The sequence below is a fragment of the Atractosteus spatula genome, chromosome 12 (assembly GCF_055471065.1).
Source record: "Atractosteus spatula isolate fAtrSpa1 chromosome 12, fAtrSpa1.hap1, whole genome shotgun sequence".
Lineage (NCBI taxonomy): Eukaryota > Metazoa > Chordata > Actinopteri > Semionotiformes > Lepisosteidae > Atractosteus > Atractosteus spatula.
In genome coordinates this window covers 35,841,589-35,859,715 of record NC_142717.1, presented here as the reverse complement: position 1 = coordinate 35,859,715, position 18,127 = coordinate 35,841,589, and the positions used below count along the sequence as shown (strand labels likewise).

Below are 18,127 nucleotides of genomic sequence, written 5' to 3'. Positions count from 1 at the left end.
AAATGTAATATACAGGAATATAAATTCAACAGGTTTTGCCAGACAAACTTCATGATGCAGTTTCGAGAGGCCTTTAAGACCCTATGCTCATTGTGCTTTTTTTTTCAAAATCCATTACTCGTACCTGTACAACATTTAGCAATTTCCACATAATGCTTTCAAAACTACACTACATTTTTGCATCTCTCTGTTTCTGACACACATTTAGTTAAAACTGAAATCCTTATCTTTTCTGGTCAATAAAGTCTGCATAACACAACTACAGCACTCGAGCCCAGTGAAAGTCAAATCTGAATAATCACACATTCGATCTTTACCCTTTATGTGACCAAAATGGGGAAATGCAGTTTTATCTAATCTGAGTTCGCCGACTTTCACCAACTCCAGAGCACTGGTGTGACCTACAATAATTTAACCCTTTTTCCTGGCTGAGAGTCTTGGCAACATTTTGTTCTTGTCCTATCAGCTATAATCCCCAAGTAAAGAAGGATATTATTAGAGGAACTTAGTTTCTTTTCTTCATTATACAAAATAAATAGGAACAAGTAAAGATGGTCAAGAAGGCTCACACATGAAATGCTGTGTTTCTTTTCAGCATGGAATAAACCTTTACTTGTTCCTTTGCAGCCTACAAATCCTGACACAGCTACTTAATTGAACTAATACAAAATAAATATGTCAGAACACTTCTTAGAAAATTATAAAACTAATCATTGTATTTATGCATGTGTGTTTTTTTAAAAATAAAAGTACATACAGGTAGCTAAAATGTTTCTGGTGTGCTTTTGATTAATTGATCTGAATTGATTGATTAAAAAAGGTCATAACCAATTCAATGTTATAATTCCAGTAAGTAACTTTCAAATGAAATTCACATTTCTCTTCGTATATTGTTTACACGATCACCACATTCCTCAAGTCAATGGCACAGGTATTAACACAGAACTCCTGGCAATTTGTGTCACAGTTTCTAAGTGCTTTGACAGTAAATTATATATTTATAGTAGTTAAAAACAATACATTACAAGGCATTCTTTCCTGCACTACACTCTGTTACAAGATTAAAAGTAACTTAAAATTTCAATTATCCACATTCATAAATCAAAGATGAAAAAGGTAAACATGGTAAAAGGTAAAGTTACAAACTGCAAAAGACAGAAGAACGTAATACTAATAAATATTTGCTTACATTCAGATTTAATCAATTAAATAACATGGGACATAAAAATTGCATCAAGTCAATCAGAGCGTCATTACTGTAACATTTTAATAGCTGCATTGCCACTCTAAAACCTGAGTTCCTCAGATTTGACTAGCTAGGAGAGCAAGCCCTGGTCAGAACAGGCCTGGGAAAAAGAAACAGCAGGTTGCTGCTGTAAGCAATGCTGGTGCACTGGTGGTCCAGTAAGGCAGCACACTTCACCCTGGATGATGGTGGCTAGGGGCAGTATGGTGACAGTGATGCCCATATTGAGGTAGAGGTGCTTCTGATTACTTTGTCATGGAAAAATGTGCATTAAGATTATGGGTGGCCTGACTAAATTCCACAATGTGGCCTATCGAAAGTCCCACCTTAATTCAATGGTGGATGGTGGAAGGAATTTTCCACTCCACGTTATCTGCTATGCAGTGGGTTGGCACACAATGGCTACCACATGTCACCCAGGTGGTGGGTGAAGAGAATCCTCTCCTATATGTAAAACACTTTGAGACCCCTTGAAATGAAATACACTTCCTGATGCATTGAATTATTATTATTTGTTAGCCAAGGATCGGGATCAGGTTGTCTTCATAAAATCCCACAACCCAACACAAAGATAAGGATGTAAAACAACAGGCCAAGGTGCAAGGGTGTGGTCAGCTGTGCTGTAGTTTCTGTGACGGCCCAAAGGATTCTTCTGCTGTGTGACAACAACTGCTTTCTGCTTCTCTGGAGTTTTTAACACCCAAGAAATACACTAACAGTGGCTTAGATCCAGAGTAAAAGGATAAACGTACATTTTAAATCAATTAAAAATATAACCCTTACTCAACTGAAAAATTGTTCTGTTAAAATGCAGTCCAGCTCCTGTTCTGTTAAAATGCAGTCTCTTTCTCTCAGTCTAGCTCTGGCTGCAACAGATTAGCTGGCTGGATAAAAGTATGAAAGTTTTAATTACGCTGGTGTTTTGGCAGGCATAAGAGCCGGCAGAGGCTAGACGAGGATGTTCAAGAAAAGCACATGGCATTGCCAATACTTTACAGCTGCTTCCACCTCATCTTCATGACAGACAGTGGCAAATTCCAAACTCCACAATGGGTGGTTTGCATTCTGGGAAACATTATTAGTGACAACCAGAGACAAGGTCTCTAATTCTTTACTGCTATCTTTAGAGACATCAGATAGGAATGACTGCAATGATGAGTGCAACATAAACAAAGGCTTTAAAATATTTCCAATGAAGAAGAAGCAGTTGATCATAAACTATGTCATTGATGGCCTACTTGATCTGTATATTTATATGTTTAATAACCGTGTAAATTTTCATCACTGAGCACCTCAATTTGATTATTCGCTCTTGGTCATGAATTCTCTATATAAAATTTTTTTTTAAATGTGGAAAAAGAATCTTGACAGCCGTGCACACTGGCATGCATTCTCAAGAGCAGGCTTTTTATTACCCTGTCCTTTGAAACAAAGGCTTCACAGTACAGCTAGTCATAAATCACCGAGCGAGTGTTAGCATGTCATGAACTAACACTAGTTGCTTAGAGACCGTCTCATAATAACACGGCTTCTAACTTTCTGCTATGGCACCAGAAACCTTCTAACCTTTATGACAAACAAAAATCGACTATCACCACGAATGTGTTGGGGCGGAGCGGTGGCTCTGTGGGGGGCGGAGCAGTGGCTAAGGATCTGCGCCTGTGACTGGAAGGCTGTCGGTTCGTATCCCGTGGCCGGCAGAGGAATCCAACTCCGTTGGGCTCCTGAGCAAGGCCCTTAACCCCAGCTGCTCCAGGGGCGCTGTACAATGGCTGACCCTGCGCTCTGACACCAAGCTTCTTTCTGTCTGTGTGCCTGTGTCTCATGGAGAGCAAGCTGGGGTATGCGAAAAAGACAAATTCCTAATGCAAGAAATTGTATGTGGCTAATAAAGTGATCTGACCTGATCTTGATAGACTTGTAGTGTCAAAAAGTAAAAACTTTTTGAATCTGGAAAGAACAAAAAAATGCATCAACTATATGTCCTGTGTAAAAAAAACAAAACAGAATGCAGCATGAACAAAGATACAAATCACTATCTTACACATTCATCAATGCATCTACAGTGCTAGTACGCTACTGAATACTGATAAAAAAGCAGGATCCCAAGCAACTGACAGTGCTTGTTAGCCACTCACATAGTCATAGTCAGCATCAATTGCTAAAATTTCCAGATTTGGGAAGGAGGGTAAAAAAACTACAATAATTAAACAATGGGAGTTTCAGAAAGTTCTCTTCCTTCAGAACTATGGACTCTTTTCTGTATTATTTATTTTCCATGTGTTTGGAAGTGCATATCACTCCTCGGAGGCTTTCAAACACATGGAAAATAAAGGAAAGTCTTGGAATTGACATGCTTCTTTGACATGAACCACCTGCAGAGTTGTTGGGCGTTTGATTCCTCACAAGTTTCAGAGTACACAAGACTGAAGCACCGGTGCATCTCTCACTGACAGCACTACAAGCCTTCAGGTACTCAAGAATTCTGGGGAGTCACTGTTCAATAGAATGCTGAGAGACCAGGGTAATTCAATTTAACCCTATATACAGTAGATGATGTTCAATCAACCATGCTTCACCACTTGAGGAATCTTATTCACAGTGCGTTAGTGTTCTGGCTTGAACCCAAGACGTACAGTACGTATTATAGCGCTCAACCTGTGGTCCGAATAAGCACCTCAGCCTCGGAAAACCCTACTGACTTGATGCCAATGTGCCTGCCAATGCAGTCAGCTCCTAATGTATGGGACACAGTGGCTAACATTTCAGCAAGATCCATATACGGAGTTCCACACTGGCACTCAAACACTGATAAAGAAGACAAAATTCACAAGTGGACAAGAACAACTATATTTAGCCAGTGGTCGATGTGTTGATTTCTCAGTTACATAGTAGATCAGTTTTAGTAGTTTTGCTTTGTTGATGCCTTGGGGTTTTAGACTGAAAACTGATGGTTGTACAAAGAAACATCTGGGCTTCACGAAGTCTTAATGATTACAGTGCACAGTAAGTGCTTCTGAATGCATTTAAAGGATATGTTTACCTAATTTCTAAATTCTCACTTTGACAATGTGGAAAACATAGAAAAACACTAACATTTGTCAAAGATGACTAACAGCCAGTGTGACCGTCTGGTGTACTAAGAATATAAGGAAGTCAGAGATGGAAGGATAAATATGTATATGAAGAAGATGCATTGCATTCTGAGAAACAGGAGCTATTGAGCTACAGCAGACTGTTGATATTTATCACTGATTCCTCTTCTAGATCCAAAACCAAACTGTTATTTCAGCACTGAAGGGATTTTAGTAATTTTAGAGAAAGGAGACATACTGTACTTCCCTTGTAGCTAGTAATGTTTCATTTTGTAAATCCACTAGGCAGCTTTTGTCATTTGTGTCTTTTGTTTATGTGGATGTATGATTGTTATGGACCAGAATTGTTTTATTTAAATCATCCATTTAAAGGGTAAGATCACCTTTGGATAATGTAGTTTATGAAAATGCTTAAATTTACTTTTAAAAACATTTATATCGAAATGTATTTAGTGCTATAAGGCAGCTGGGAGAGAGGATTGGATGTACAATGTTAGACTCTAAGAAAACATTTGTACTGTATATAATAGTTTCTGTTTTGTGAATGCTTGCAGTTTTGTTCAATAAATATTTTTATTTACATTTTTGCTAATTAAGAATCTGTGAACCAAATTGTTCACAGAAGATTAGAGAGGCCACAAAACCTTTCTTTATATTGCCCGAGTAGGTGAAGTGGTGTTATTATTTGACATTTTTGGAAATGACTGTACTGATGCTGTCAGGCCGGACTATCTAACTTAAATATTTAACTTCCTGTATTACCTCTTACACCCCCCCACTTTACTATAAGGATATGAACTAAAAAGTATCCTTTTATACTATGGACTCCATAGTATGAAGCTGAACCAAAACAAAAATGTCCATAAAACTGAATATAATACTTACAAATGAGAAAGTCACATCATAAAAATAATACTGACTTTAATAATAATTTAAAAGTCGAAAGATTAATCAAACATGATAGACATATAATATACAGTGCAAATGTTTATAACTTAGATTACAGTGTTCTGGGTTTCACTACAATAATTATCAATCACCCGACTAATGTTACATTTAAGTGGATTTGCTCTTAAGAAATTTAAGTCTCCCAAAACACTGTAAACAGAGCTTCTTTCTGAATAATGAATGAGGTTTAATTTTTCTCAGTCCACCTAGTTAATGTTATGAAAAAAAAAGACTGGTATAGACATTGATACCATATTATATGGTATGGTATTCCAAAAACTGATTAGTTGCCAATAATAAAAAAATGAGTGTTAGTAAAATAAATATGACCGACTTAAAAAATAAAGTCATTTCAGTCTGTACTTTATATATTTTAGAAGTGCATGAAGGAACTATGAAGGGAAGAGGGCACATTTTGAAAAGCAATGCAAGAAAAAAATAAAAGATTCCTCACTTCATAGTTTTTGCTAATCGTGACTGAGGAGTGGAAAATATGCAGGCTACTATACTATCGTATAGTACCTACTATAAAAGCAAAACTTGGAACAAAAAATATGTTGTCAGACACGGTTAATGGAAATGTTGATACAGAAAATCAGACTGATTCAATCTACATCATTACAATGTTGCCATTATCTGTGGCTTATATTAGACATTTACAATGGATTTCAGGAATTTCAATTCTCTATATGCAGCATACCTGAATGTATTCATTTTACCCAAGGATGCTGATGCTGATAATAATAATAAGCATTATTATTATTATTAATAATAATAATAATATGTTGTTATTATAGTTGTGGACCCCACCTATTATTTGTTTTGATAGTCATCTTTGTAGTTGGCATTGAAAACCGAATATAACATACTTTTCATATAACCTCTGCCCTCGCATGAAAATCTTGGCTTCATTATCCAATGGGAAGGTTCCATCATCTTTCCTGAAACGGTAGAAGAGCTTTGCATCTTTGAATTCTTTGTGTTCATCACAGACTGCAAAAGAAAAACAAGACAAACTGTTTACATACTAAACACTACAGAGATTTCACTCAATATCCCTAAAATAATATGTTCCACATATTGTATTACTAAAAATATATACAGTATCTGTGCTATGCTATACTATAGCTCCTTTAAAGAGCCCACATCAATATTTTTAGTTCAATCTATTGCTAGCTTCAAAGTATGGAGACATTTCCCTCTTCCACAAATTTAAGAGAGCATGTAAATTTAAAATGATTCATGTTTTTTTCCACTAGTCATTATTTTCTAACCAGACAGTTTTTTTTAAACTCTCATACCCAACCAATGTGGAATCACCAATTGTAAGTTGTTCAGCTATGTAGCTAAACATCCTGTACAACTGAGGAGAGAACGACACAGGAACATGCACTGTTCAGGAGAGAGCAGACATATCTTCCGGTAAATACACGCTGCACATACAGCACATGTTCTAAAGTGTTTTAATTGTAAGCAGGCCGACTGGAGGAGCAACACGTCTCTCATCGACGTCACTGCAAGCCTGCAGGTGCCTAGCAGGAGTCGCTGTTGCTAAAAAAATCAAATAAATCTGATAAGACTTATCCCAACCCTACCCCTGACAGCATGCAGACAATTCTGCATGGCTTGGGGGGATCCTTGTCACAGTCTGATATTGACTGACAAAGTGCTTTTACTACTGTTAGAAGCATTCAAAATCCAAAAGACACATTCACAATGGCAAGCCAGCAGATTTAGTCAAAATGAACAGTGAAACACAAACCAGAGGGCACAGAATTGAATATCGAATCAAGAACAGGAGCACCTGGTTTACTAGTAGGAAGTGTGGAAAAGTCACCCCAGCCATATTATTGTTGAACCCGATACCCTGGTTTCTTTCTAGAAACAGCTGGATGAGATCCTTGGTCTGCCAACTAACAAATGGGTTAGATAGACCAAATGGTCTCCTTTCGTTTGTAACCTTTCTTATGTTCCTAACCGGTAGAGTAATTTGAGAGCACTGGTAAATACAGGCAGCACAAAAAAAACTCAAAGCAAATTAGCTCAAAGCAAAAACGGATTAGTGGAGCCACTAATCAAAGAAACACTGTGAACGCACTTGTCCAGACTGACACAGAGGTCACTCTAGCACAAAACTGGCTGTAGAACTAGCTCTGCACATGAAAGCCTGAAAATGCAGTTCAAGGGTATCTTAGTCTTCACACAATCTTCCTGAAAACATTTTTGCTGTAGTTAGGCCCATCAGCTAAACAATTAAATAATTCCTTAAGACTGCTAGCAAGCTGGAAATCATCATTGAGTAGGAGCAGTTGAGTGCTCAATGGAACAGTTATACCTCTAAAATCCAAGATCACATCAGTCACATACACCCAGAAGTGTCCCATCACAGGACATTCCCAAAACGTGTAAGTCAAGTATCGGTCATGCGTGCTCTACATCTATGATGTTAAGATTGATCTTCATCTGCAAACCCAGGTATAGTGCAGCATATGTTCTATGTATAAGTTAAAAATGGAACAAGTGGCATGCTAACATTTTTATAGACAGAAAAAATATTTTTTTGATGAAGAGAAAGTATAATTTCATATAGCATTGAATACAGGACAATCATCAAACATTGGGTGTCTAACCCTGGTCCTGGAGAACCTCTGTAAATTTTGAGGTCACATGGTTTTAAAGATTGACAACAACTGTGAGCTACTGATTAAATAAACAAGTAATCGGTTCAATTAAGAGAGGCCCGATCCTTATAGTGCATATATTTTGCATACAGATCTCCAATAGTTGTTATTTTTATACTTAATATAAATATAATAGTGTTAACAAATCAATGTGTCCATTTCAACCAACGCAAGTATTACTTTTTTATGCAGCCAAACAATTTCCATATTAAAAAACAATAATATGTGAAACTTTCTTTTTTTACTAGGCCAGGGCTCAACTTTTCTTGTTCTTTAGTTATGTATGAACTACTAAGAAATGATTGAATGGTTTTAAACTCAGCAAAGAGAACCGTAGATTTTAAAAATAAGATGTGTGGAGTCAGAGGACGTGTAAATCATATTTCATTTGTTCTATATGCTTTCTTTCAAAACTACAGAAACATCTGTGAAAGAAACCCAGTGTGTTCATTATGAAAGTCCATTGTAAAATTTACATTATATACATAGAAACTGAAGACTAACATAAAGCAATTCAGAAAATCACTAAGCTGCTTTGAATGCCCCTGGATGGTACAGACATTATGGTTGTAGGTTATACATATAATAATAAGCATATTATGTGGTATTATAAGGTTCAATATTTCTGCACATACAACAATTGATGCTAACAATACTGTATATTGTGCATTAGTAAGGATACCATCACAGCAACTCCAAAAGAATGTAAAAACAATGAAGAATTTGTACGTTTCTAGAAAATGGCACATGCTAAGAGCATTGCAACAGCTTTTCACAAAACTGTGAAGAACGCCTACCATGATGAATGATGCTCTGGTCCAGTAGTTTCTGCAAAATCTTGATGGCCATTTCTCTGTCAGATGCTTCCTTATGCTCCATCAGCCAGTCAATCAGCTCTTTAGCTACGAAACAGTTGGGGTAGGTCCTGAGATGGTGCCTGCGATCTTTAATAACCTTTCCCTCATGGAGGCGAAGCCTGAATGAAAAAAAAATACAACAAGTCACGTTAAACCGCAGCGTAATAAAATGAGAAATAATCAGATATACCATAGTTAGATAACAGTGTGTTTCCATACTGTGGTAATAGTTATTATAAAGGTGATCAGGTCCATAGGTTTTTTAAGGCAATGCTTCCGGGAAGTACATTTTGTATCTTTATAAAAATGCAGCTTGACTTCCTATGTTTATATGTTTAAGGTAAAAATAAAAAAGTCCAATTAGTTTACAGATGTTGGAGTAGTATCGCAGAACCTAATGACTTGTGTCAGTCACTGTTGAATTTTCTAAGGGGTTACGATCTCTGTGAACGGTATCATGTTGATTTCTCTTAAGCACTGTAATACTGGTAATCCTGGCCCTAAATCTGGGTAAACAACAGTTTGCATGTTGACACCCTTGTAAAAAATTAAGTACAACTATGAATAATGTTCCAAGCATAACTGAAAACTGATGGTATCTCCCTCTTGTAAAGAGAATTTACCCTTATTAATACTCTCTCTTTTCTATCCATGAACTGTTTTCAACAGTTCTTATTCACACATTACCTTGAATGCTTACTGTGTTCAATTTAAGAATTAATATTTAATATGGAACCTTTGGTAGTCTAAATATATCATAGAATTTCCTCTGGTGGTCAAAGATGCTAGCTGAGAGTGGTTTCATGTATTACAGCTATGCCTAATTTTATGTCCTATTTTAACATTTTCACAAAAGGTTGATTGTTCTCAAACAGCAACACTGGCAAACCGAATAGCTCAGCCAAGTGCTGCATATACAGTAAGTACAGTATATGCTCCTCCAAGGCAGTAACATCAACAGCTACTGTCTCAGTTGTCGCCCACCATGACCCAGAACCCACAGGCTACTGCATAATTTTCAACAGGATATTCTTAAAATAACCGTGCAGCAATGGACAGCTTCAATTCTTCAGTCTGTCCTCTGGACTTTCACCACACAACATACGCAAAGAAATGTAATACTAAATTCTGTATTCAAACGGCCCACAACTTTGTTTAAATTACTTCCTAAAATATTGCACGCATAATGTTAAGAACTAGTTGTTGTTTCAGAAACACAAACTTTCATACTCAGATCTGCCATCTTGAATTTCATCCATCTTTTTTCTAAGCACTCTATCCTATACAGGGTTGCAGGGGAATTGGAGTCTATCCTGGCAACTGGTGCAAAGCAGGATAAACCCTGGATGGGATGCCAGTTTATTGCAGGACCCTCACAGACACAGACACACTCAGACCAAGGTCATATTTCCCAGAAACCAATTAACCTGCCAGTGTAACTTTGGGTTTTGGGAAGAAACCAGAGCAAATGGCAGAAGCCCAGGTGAACACGGGGAGAACACACAAACTCCACACAGATAGCACCCCCAGGAATGCACCGACGCGCCGGTTGGAGTATTCTCGGTCGCAATTAATGGCAACGTCAGCTCAAAGATTTGGTTCAAACCACCAAATGGAGACGGGCGTGCCGACAAGCGGACCCTGCTGATGCGGGATTAACGCTAGGAAAGAGAGAGAATCATTTCCTGCACTTTTAAGAGAGGCTTTCGTCCCGTAGCGACATGCAAACAGGAGAAGATTCACTTCATCCACGGGGTCGTCCACAGCAGCTGTTTTGCGTCACCAGCCCCTCTACACAGCAGGTCAGGTGGAGAAGGGAGAATTGAATTCTCTTAACAGAATAAACTGCCAATAACACAGATATTTTTAGAAGCATACAGGAAATATTCCATTATCTGTCAATTTTAAAAAGGTTTATCTTCTAATTCTAATTAAAAGGTTAATTTTCGGAATTAGGAAAGGAAATAGTCTATTATGCATTTCAGGACATACATGGACAAAGCACAGATGTCCTCTAGTTAACATTCTACAACTTTCAGTGCTCCAGGTACGCGATCTTATGAATTTTAATTCATATCTCCAGACAGATACGGTGGCACAGTGGCACAGCTGTTAGCACTGCAGCCTAGCAGGGTGAATCCTGCCTTGCGCCCGTTGCTTGCAGGGCTAGGCTTAGACTCCCCTACAACCCTGACTTGGATAAAGCAGTTAAGCTTGGACGGATCTCACTACAGATGTGACAAATGCTACATGAAGTTAATCAGCCACAAACAGTTGATGAGCCAGGATCCAAAGTCAACATGTTTCATCAGGTGTTTGTAACTTAGAGACCTTGGGGAGTTCAATAAATATTAAACCAAGCAAGACTAACAAGTAGCTGTGGCAGAAAATGAACAAGGAGTGCATCACTTGTGTTACAATCTGTAATGTGGCTTGTTTAGGTTAAATACACAATAAAAGATCATCACAAGCTGAATTATCAGCTGAATTATGAAAAAAGTAAAAAAAGTCCAAAGTTTTTCTGGACACATTATTTTAGAAATTATTTTAAACAAGCAAAATGTTTGATTTGATTCATCCAATGTTAATTTCTTGTACACTGTTTGTGTACAAGGAAAGAAAAAATAATTTACTATATATTCAGCAAAAAGACAACCAAACGTTGGTTGCTATGACTGTAATGGCTGCTCATAATACAAATCATAAAACCATCAGCCCAGCTTGCTAAAATCAAAACACATTTTAGCAAGTAATATATTTCTATTTAGCGTTTTACACACACGTTATAGCATGTATACATTTGCTCAAGGAAACTGCTGTTAATTCTGTTGCGTTGCCTTTGTAGGTGGCTATCTTTCAAAAAATTTGGAAAAGAAAATAAACAGAAAAATGTAGCTAGCCTTTAACACACAGAAGACTAAAATTCTGCTCCAGCTGCTAAATATCGTGAGGTCCCTTGAGGTGTAGCAAATGTCTCGTGTAAAGAAAATTAGCTGACTGTGCTCTTACATGCCATCAACTATAAACAGATGCGCAAAAGGTCACATATGAGAGTAAGCTAAACAAATGTAAAGTTTTCTTTTAATTCAAATGTGACTTTTTAATGTTCCTTATCAGCTGTTGTTACCTACAGTATGTTGGTAATCATACATACTGTAATAATGTACTTTCTTGCAACAATATAATAGGGTATTTATATTAATACTAGTATAAACAACACCCCTGATTGGAAATCAGGAAATCAAAAAGCTAGTGAAAATGTACACGGAAATTTGGAAACCATTCTAAACAAAAGGGCCTCAAACTGTGTTTTTTCCTATGATATTGACCTAGTAGTTCAAAGCACTGGGACTAACTCCTACATGAAAAGCAAATATGTCATCAAATATTTTAATGGAAGATGCATTCTGTTCAAAAGGGACCGATGAACTTGGCAAGTCCAAAGTAAACATACAGTAAACTTTATACTACACGTTTTATGCTTAATTTTCTTCTATAAAGATGTGATAGTGACCTACTGACAAGCACCTCATTTTATGGGTGTTTAACTCTTCATGCCAGCAACACTCTTCAAAGTGTTAGCTGAGGCCTGGGTACAGCAGGTGGTGCTCCAGTTAATATCACCACTTAATTTGTCAAATCATTTCCATATTCTGTTTTCATTCTCTGCTGTTTTCAAGCAGGGATAACCACTCTCGCCTCCAAAAAATCAGGAAGTAAAATCCATTACTTTAAAGGAACATTTTAAGATATGGTTTGCAATAACTACTGTGCGATCCAGGTAAATTCCTCAGCCTCTCAATGATCTTTTACCTACAAATCGACTTCCATGACAAGCCCAGACACTTTCACACAGCCAGTTCGTATCTGGGGTTCTCTTCACAATCTCAACTCCACCCAGTCCTTGGCCACTGAACACTAAGCTTAGAATCAATCTGATGACCACGGGGAGCCAAGTCATTGTGTAATCTGAGAACAGATTTTTACTTTTCAAAAGTCTGCAATATGTTCCATCTGCCTATGACAATGAACAATGTACACAAAAAGAAAGGTTTTTCATGTAAAGAAAAGTGTTTTTTCCTATTTGCATGAGCTGTCCGAGAACATATGACACAATATACTGTATACTATATGTTACCTATGTATTATGGAACTTTAATCAACTTTCATTCACTGTACACAAAAATAAAAAAGATCAATTTAGCTTATACAACATATTTTTGACTCACAGGCTTATCCGCATGGAGATTAATTTAACAGATGTCAGAGACTCCAAACAGGCTCCAAAGGCAAATGACTTCACTTTCAGTTCTCAGTATATATTTTCATAAAAACTAAAGGTGGTAACAAACACTCAGACGTCTCCTTTCCTTAGTGTTATATGCTTGTTACTTCTAATTTTCCAAATTTTACAACTATGTTAATAGTTCATAGATCATAACAATACCAACAGATCAACATCAACAATAGATGTGTAATTTACTTTATATGGAAACTTCATAATCTGTTTTAATTACCTTTAAGAACTGGAAATTCCTGTAAATTATTGAATGTAATATTTGATTTCTTTATGACGGGCTGTTTGGCACTGTAAGGGATGCCCTCTATTATTTTTATATTTTTATCCAATTGCAAGTGTTTCTCTAAACAAAGGGTACAGATGAAAGGTCAAAGCTGTTGCAGCTTTACTTTCTCTGGGACTGTGCTTGGCAGCAAACGTCATCATTCCTAAATTAAATTCAAACCACGCTCTTCAGAAGCGCTAAGAAACTGTCTCTGTTGTAACCCGTGACATTGAGACAGCAATTAATTCACGGACGTTATTGGGCTTATTTTCCAATCTTCAGCAAACATAACCATGTTGTAGTTTGAAAACAAATTTTTTTTTATGTAATTAGCAGCATGGCCTTCAGCCAAATTAAAAAATGGAGAAAAGTTATAAAACAGCGTGTCCATTTTTCAGGAATCTAAAAAAAATACTTTAACATTGAATACTTTTTAATTGTCACTTGGCATTGGCATTTGGATTGGTGGCTATGGTTCAAAGGAATTTCTGGCTGAAGCCCACAATTGTATCTCTTATCCGCAGAAACACAGAAGGCAACACCAAGAAGAGGATAAGACAAGCTTTGCTTCCACTAGACTTCTTCTTTTAACTCTTTCACACTATCATTCCACACCTGCACACTGGACAAAGCTAGTCTGAGTGGTGTTTTCAAAGCTGGCGTTCGTAACCTTTATATTCAAAATGGGGTAACTTAATCACATTATTAAAAGTGCTTAAAGTTGCTTATTAAAGGAAATAATATGTTTTTTCTTATTTGAAGCACTTTTATGTGTGAAATTGTGCTAATAATTGCTGCCTCTTGTTCTGAACTTAAGATAATAATTGTTCAACTCCTTTATGTTTGCGTGCGGTTAGCCTGTTACCTATTATAACACTGCTCATCAATGGTTTAGATAAACGTGCCACAAGACTTCTCAAGTGGAAATATTAGCACCATGCTTCAATATCTATACATACAGTATATATCTATCCAGAGATAATATCTAAATATATATTAAACAGATCAAGGAACCAATAAACTTTGCAAGTCCAAAGTTAACATACAGTGAACTACTCCGCACATTTTATGCTAAATTTCTTTTTGTGATCTACTGACAAGCACCTCATTTTACAAGTGTTTAACTCTTCATGCCAGCGGCCTCTTCAGACTGTTAGCTGAAACTTGGTACAGTAACTGGGGTCTATGCCTGAATAATGGATAAAACCTGCTACATCTCCAGAACATGAAGAGCAGATTGAAGTGGCCCGAGTGCTTGGTCAGGAAACCCACCAGGCATGAAGATTTTCACCGAAGAACCACAAGGAACATCCCATTAATACACAGGGGAACTGCAGTCACAATTTCTCACATTGTCTTGGTGTCGGTAACAAAATAAATGAATTGACGGTATAGGAAAAAAAATGCACAAATTCAGAATTAAGCACATAATCGTGAACTTAATGAAATTACTGTATGGTCTCCATTTTGTCGCTAACCCCTGGTCTCTCCGAGAGCGAGAGTTTGGGTGAATAGTGATGCGAGGCAGCCCTTTGTGAATGTGCTGCAAACTCACACACCCGGATTCCCAACCTGAGCTCCTCAAGTCAGTATGCTGCTTTCCCTTCCGCTTATGCACGACAAGTGCCCTGTTCCCATTTCACAAAATAACAGGTGTTCTTTCAAGATGTGGCTTGTCACACGTTTGTGTGAATGTTTTGGGCCCGCACATCTCCCCAAAAAAACAAAAAACAAAACTACAATCGCCAGCTCCGGTCGTCGTGCAATGCAAAGTCGTACTTCACAGCGCACATGCGAGAGTTCAACAAAAGCAAAAACGGAAATGCTGTATCGTTTCAGTGGTTGAACCCACTGCGCTGCCTCGGCTCCTCGAGTCAAGCGCGCGCGGAAGAGCTCCTCCTACCTCAACTGCTCCCCGGTGACCAGAACCTCCGCCACGCGCTCCAGCTCTGCAGCTTTCTTCTGCATGGCGTGCTCGATACCTTCCATTTCTAGGGACCTGTTTCTAAGAAACGGGGTTAAAAAAATGTTACGCCAAAGAAGAGACAACTTCATCAAGATAAGACCTCAACATACATCACGCCAAATGTCTTTCAATACAAGCGTTGTTAACAAAAAGGCGTTCACGTTTTTAACATGCAGCACGGCAATTATTAATAGAAAAAACCTGCGTTTCCTTTAAATCTACCTTTGCGCTGTCGGTTGTCTTTATTAAAATTCTTTCGTCTATTAACGACTTAAGAAATGACATTAATGCTCTGGGGATTAAAGGCGCGGTCTAAATACAGCAAACTATGGTTATCAATGTTCTGTCAAAGACAGCTCCATTGTGTAAAAAAATTGTTTTAAATTAAACACTTACCTTAACATTCCAGGTATTGCTTCGATTTGAAAAGTGGAAGTACCCTACATATTGTATTCGTGAGGCAGGCTGAACTTTACAAAAGCGGAGATATTCATTTTTTAAATGTTCTTTAACATTACACGCAGAGCCACCTTAACCCATACATAGACGATCGCTTTAAATTAGCCACTTCACCCCACCTCTCAAACAGATCATTAACAATTTTATGTCTAAAAATAAAACGCAAAGCTTCAAATTATTACTGAATTGAAGAAGAAATCACCAGCCTAGCAGCCAGTGGATCTATGCGGACGGTAATAAAAGAGTAGCATTCCACAATCCATACGTCTGTCAGTACCCTCTTTTTCTCAACAGTTCGCTTTATACTAAGTGAATATTATTATAAAGCATACCGTTTTTTTGCGGATTCTAATTTTGCATTCGATACCACGACACTGTGCTGTGCAGACCTAACACCCCAACTGCTGCATTTCAAAACGGATCAGACTACATGCATTCCTGGGTGGTTACGCGATAAAACCGTTCGAAACCCAGGAATACACTTCGTCGGGTTATCAGACAGATGTCAAACGGACCGGTGTATCCTGTTGGCCACAGTTAATCCCATTCGCTGTCACATTCGCGTTTATTTACCAGCGCACTAGGTGAGGCACGTTTGAGTCTTTGTGGCGAGCCTGGCCACTAGGTAGGGTTGTCATTGGGGGGAGTTGTCAGAGGAGGCGGGGCGTGGAGTTGTTTTTCTCAGCAAACAGCCTCTTACGAAATGCGAGTCGATAGATTTAAGTTAATGCTTTATCTGAACAGGTGTCGGGACAAGAAAAGCAAACGCAAAATATTATAAACTTCTAATTTGACCGTTTTGGCATCACACTGACAAATATGACAGAAATTTTGATACCGGCCAAGGAGAGACCACCTTTTTTCCCCCAAAAATGTTCCTTTTTTAACTTCATTTTATGTGAAAACTAATTGATTTTCCATATTCACTATGGAAATAAAGAGTGGGATTTTTTTATCTAAAACTAATTCACAGTGCATAGAACAACTGCTCCTATTTTTTCCATATGTAACTTTGGCATGAGTACTGCAGCCGATGTCCTGGATAACTGGTGTGGGTTCTGACGCTTTGCCATTGCTCGGTCTCGGCACGCTGAAAAACAGATCGACTGGTAGCACTAGCTGGGGTGTCTGAACTGGGACAGATCGTGGTCGTCTTGTCAGTCTCTGTCTTTAGTCCCTGAGACACTGAACATACTGCCTAGATGCTACCGTCATCGCTCACTGTCTTTTCTGACTGTAGAATCTATGCAGGTCGGCGGGTTGCCGTGTACAGTTCCTTGGCGTGTTAGAGAGAGAACACGCTGCTGACAACTTGGTCATTAAAGATCCCAGGGGCATTGCTCATAAAGGGGTGTTAACCCCCGGTGTCCTGGCTAAATTACATTTTGGGTTTGTATGATCTAGCCATCCTGAAATTTCCCCTTTAATTCAACAGGTTAAGCAGTTTATCGTTTGTCCACCCGTTGGTGCACATTGGCGGCCACAGGTCCACATGTCAACAGGAGGGTTCTGCACGCCTCGAAATACGTTTTCTGTAGGTCACGGACGTCACCTCTCGGTCTTTTACCTGCAGTTACTGTTACGCCGCTGAGAATAGAAATCTGACATTACTTACAGACACGTTAAGATATGACATTTAAAGATGAGTAAGTACGCCTTTTAGTGGTTGGGTAATTCGAAGACAGAAAAAAACAATAGGTGATACAAAGAATAAATAATGATTTTCATGATGTTTCACCATTGCGTACCATTTTAAATGTTAAATATATGTATATGAAGATATGATAAATGCAAATCAAGACAAAAATGATTGCGAGCTTAAGTGTGTTGAACCTTATATTGTACTGGAAAAAGCAGGTGAAATGCAGCACTATTGCTTTGATATCTTCAAATCATTTACTATCACTTTTTCACTGGTAAATCTGTCAGAGGTGCATTCATATGCATTCATAGGTCATATGCAGTATATATTCACGAATATATGCACGGATTCTGAATACAAGCAACCATTCAGAGCGCAGAGCAGGAACAGCATGGACAAAAATCTTTCTTAATCATACATGAAAACGCATTATGTTGAAAAACACCCAGGCATACACGCAAGTCGGTAAACGAAAATGATGCGGACATACACTAACACTAATTACCAACGCATTTTTAACTGAAGAAGAGTACTGTGCTTGATTTACTAAATAGTACGTCACAGATGACGTAGTAGTTCCGTGTTTCTCATTGGTCAAGTATGTTGTCAATCAAATGTTCTGTGTACTTCCTGTTAGGAATGCGGGAAAATTTAACGGGGAAGACGTC

At 37.9% G+C, this 18,127-nt stretch overlaps 1 protein-coding gene across 4 annotated transcripts in view; it reads right to left on the bottom strand.

Annotated features, from left to right (window-relative positions):
• deptor (DEP domain containing MTOR interacting protein) overlaps nt 1-18,127 on the bottom strand; it is a 51,218-nt gene that overhangs the window by 29,824 nt on the left and 3,267 nt on the right. For 2 of the 4 annotated variants that reach the window (XM_088928735.1, XM_088928733.1), the window contains exons 1-4: nt 15,755-16,457; nt 15,296-15,397; nt 8,768-8,946; nt 6,159-6,282 (exon numbers count right to left, since the gene is read on the bottom strand). In XM_088928735.1, coding sequence (XP_088784861.1) covers nt 6,159-6,282; nt 8,768-8,946; nt 15,296-15,397; nt 15,755-15,762 — 413 coding nt within the window. In that variant the 5' untranslated portion in view covers nt 15,763-16,457. Of the gene's footprint in view, nt 1-6,158; nt 6,283-8,767; nt 8,947-15,295; nt 15,398-15,754; nt 16,458-18,127 lie in introns of those variants that run through there. The other 2 variants (XM_088928736.1, XM_088928737.1) reach the window with 2 other exon arrangements.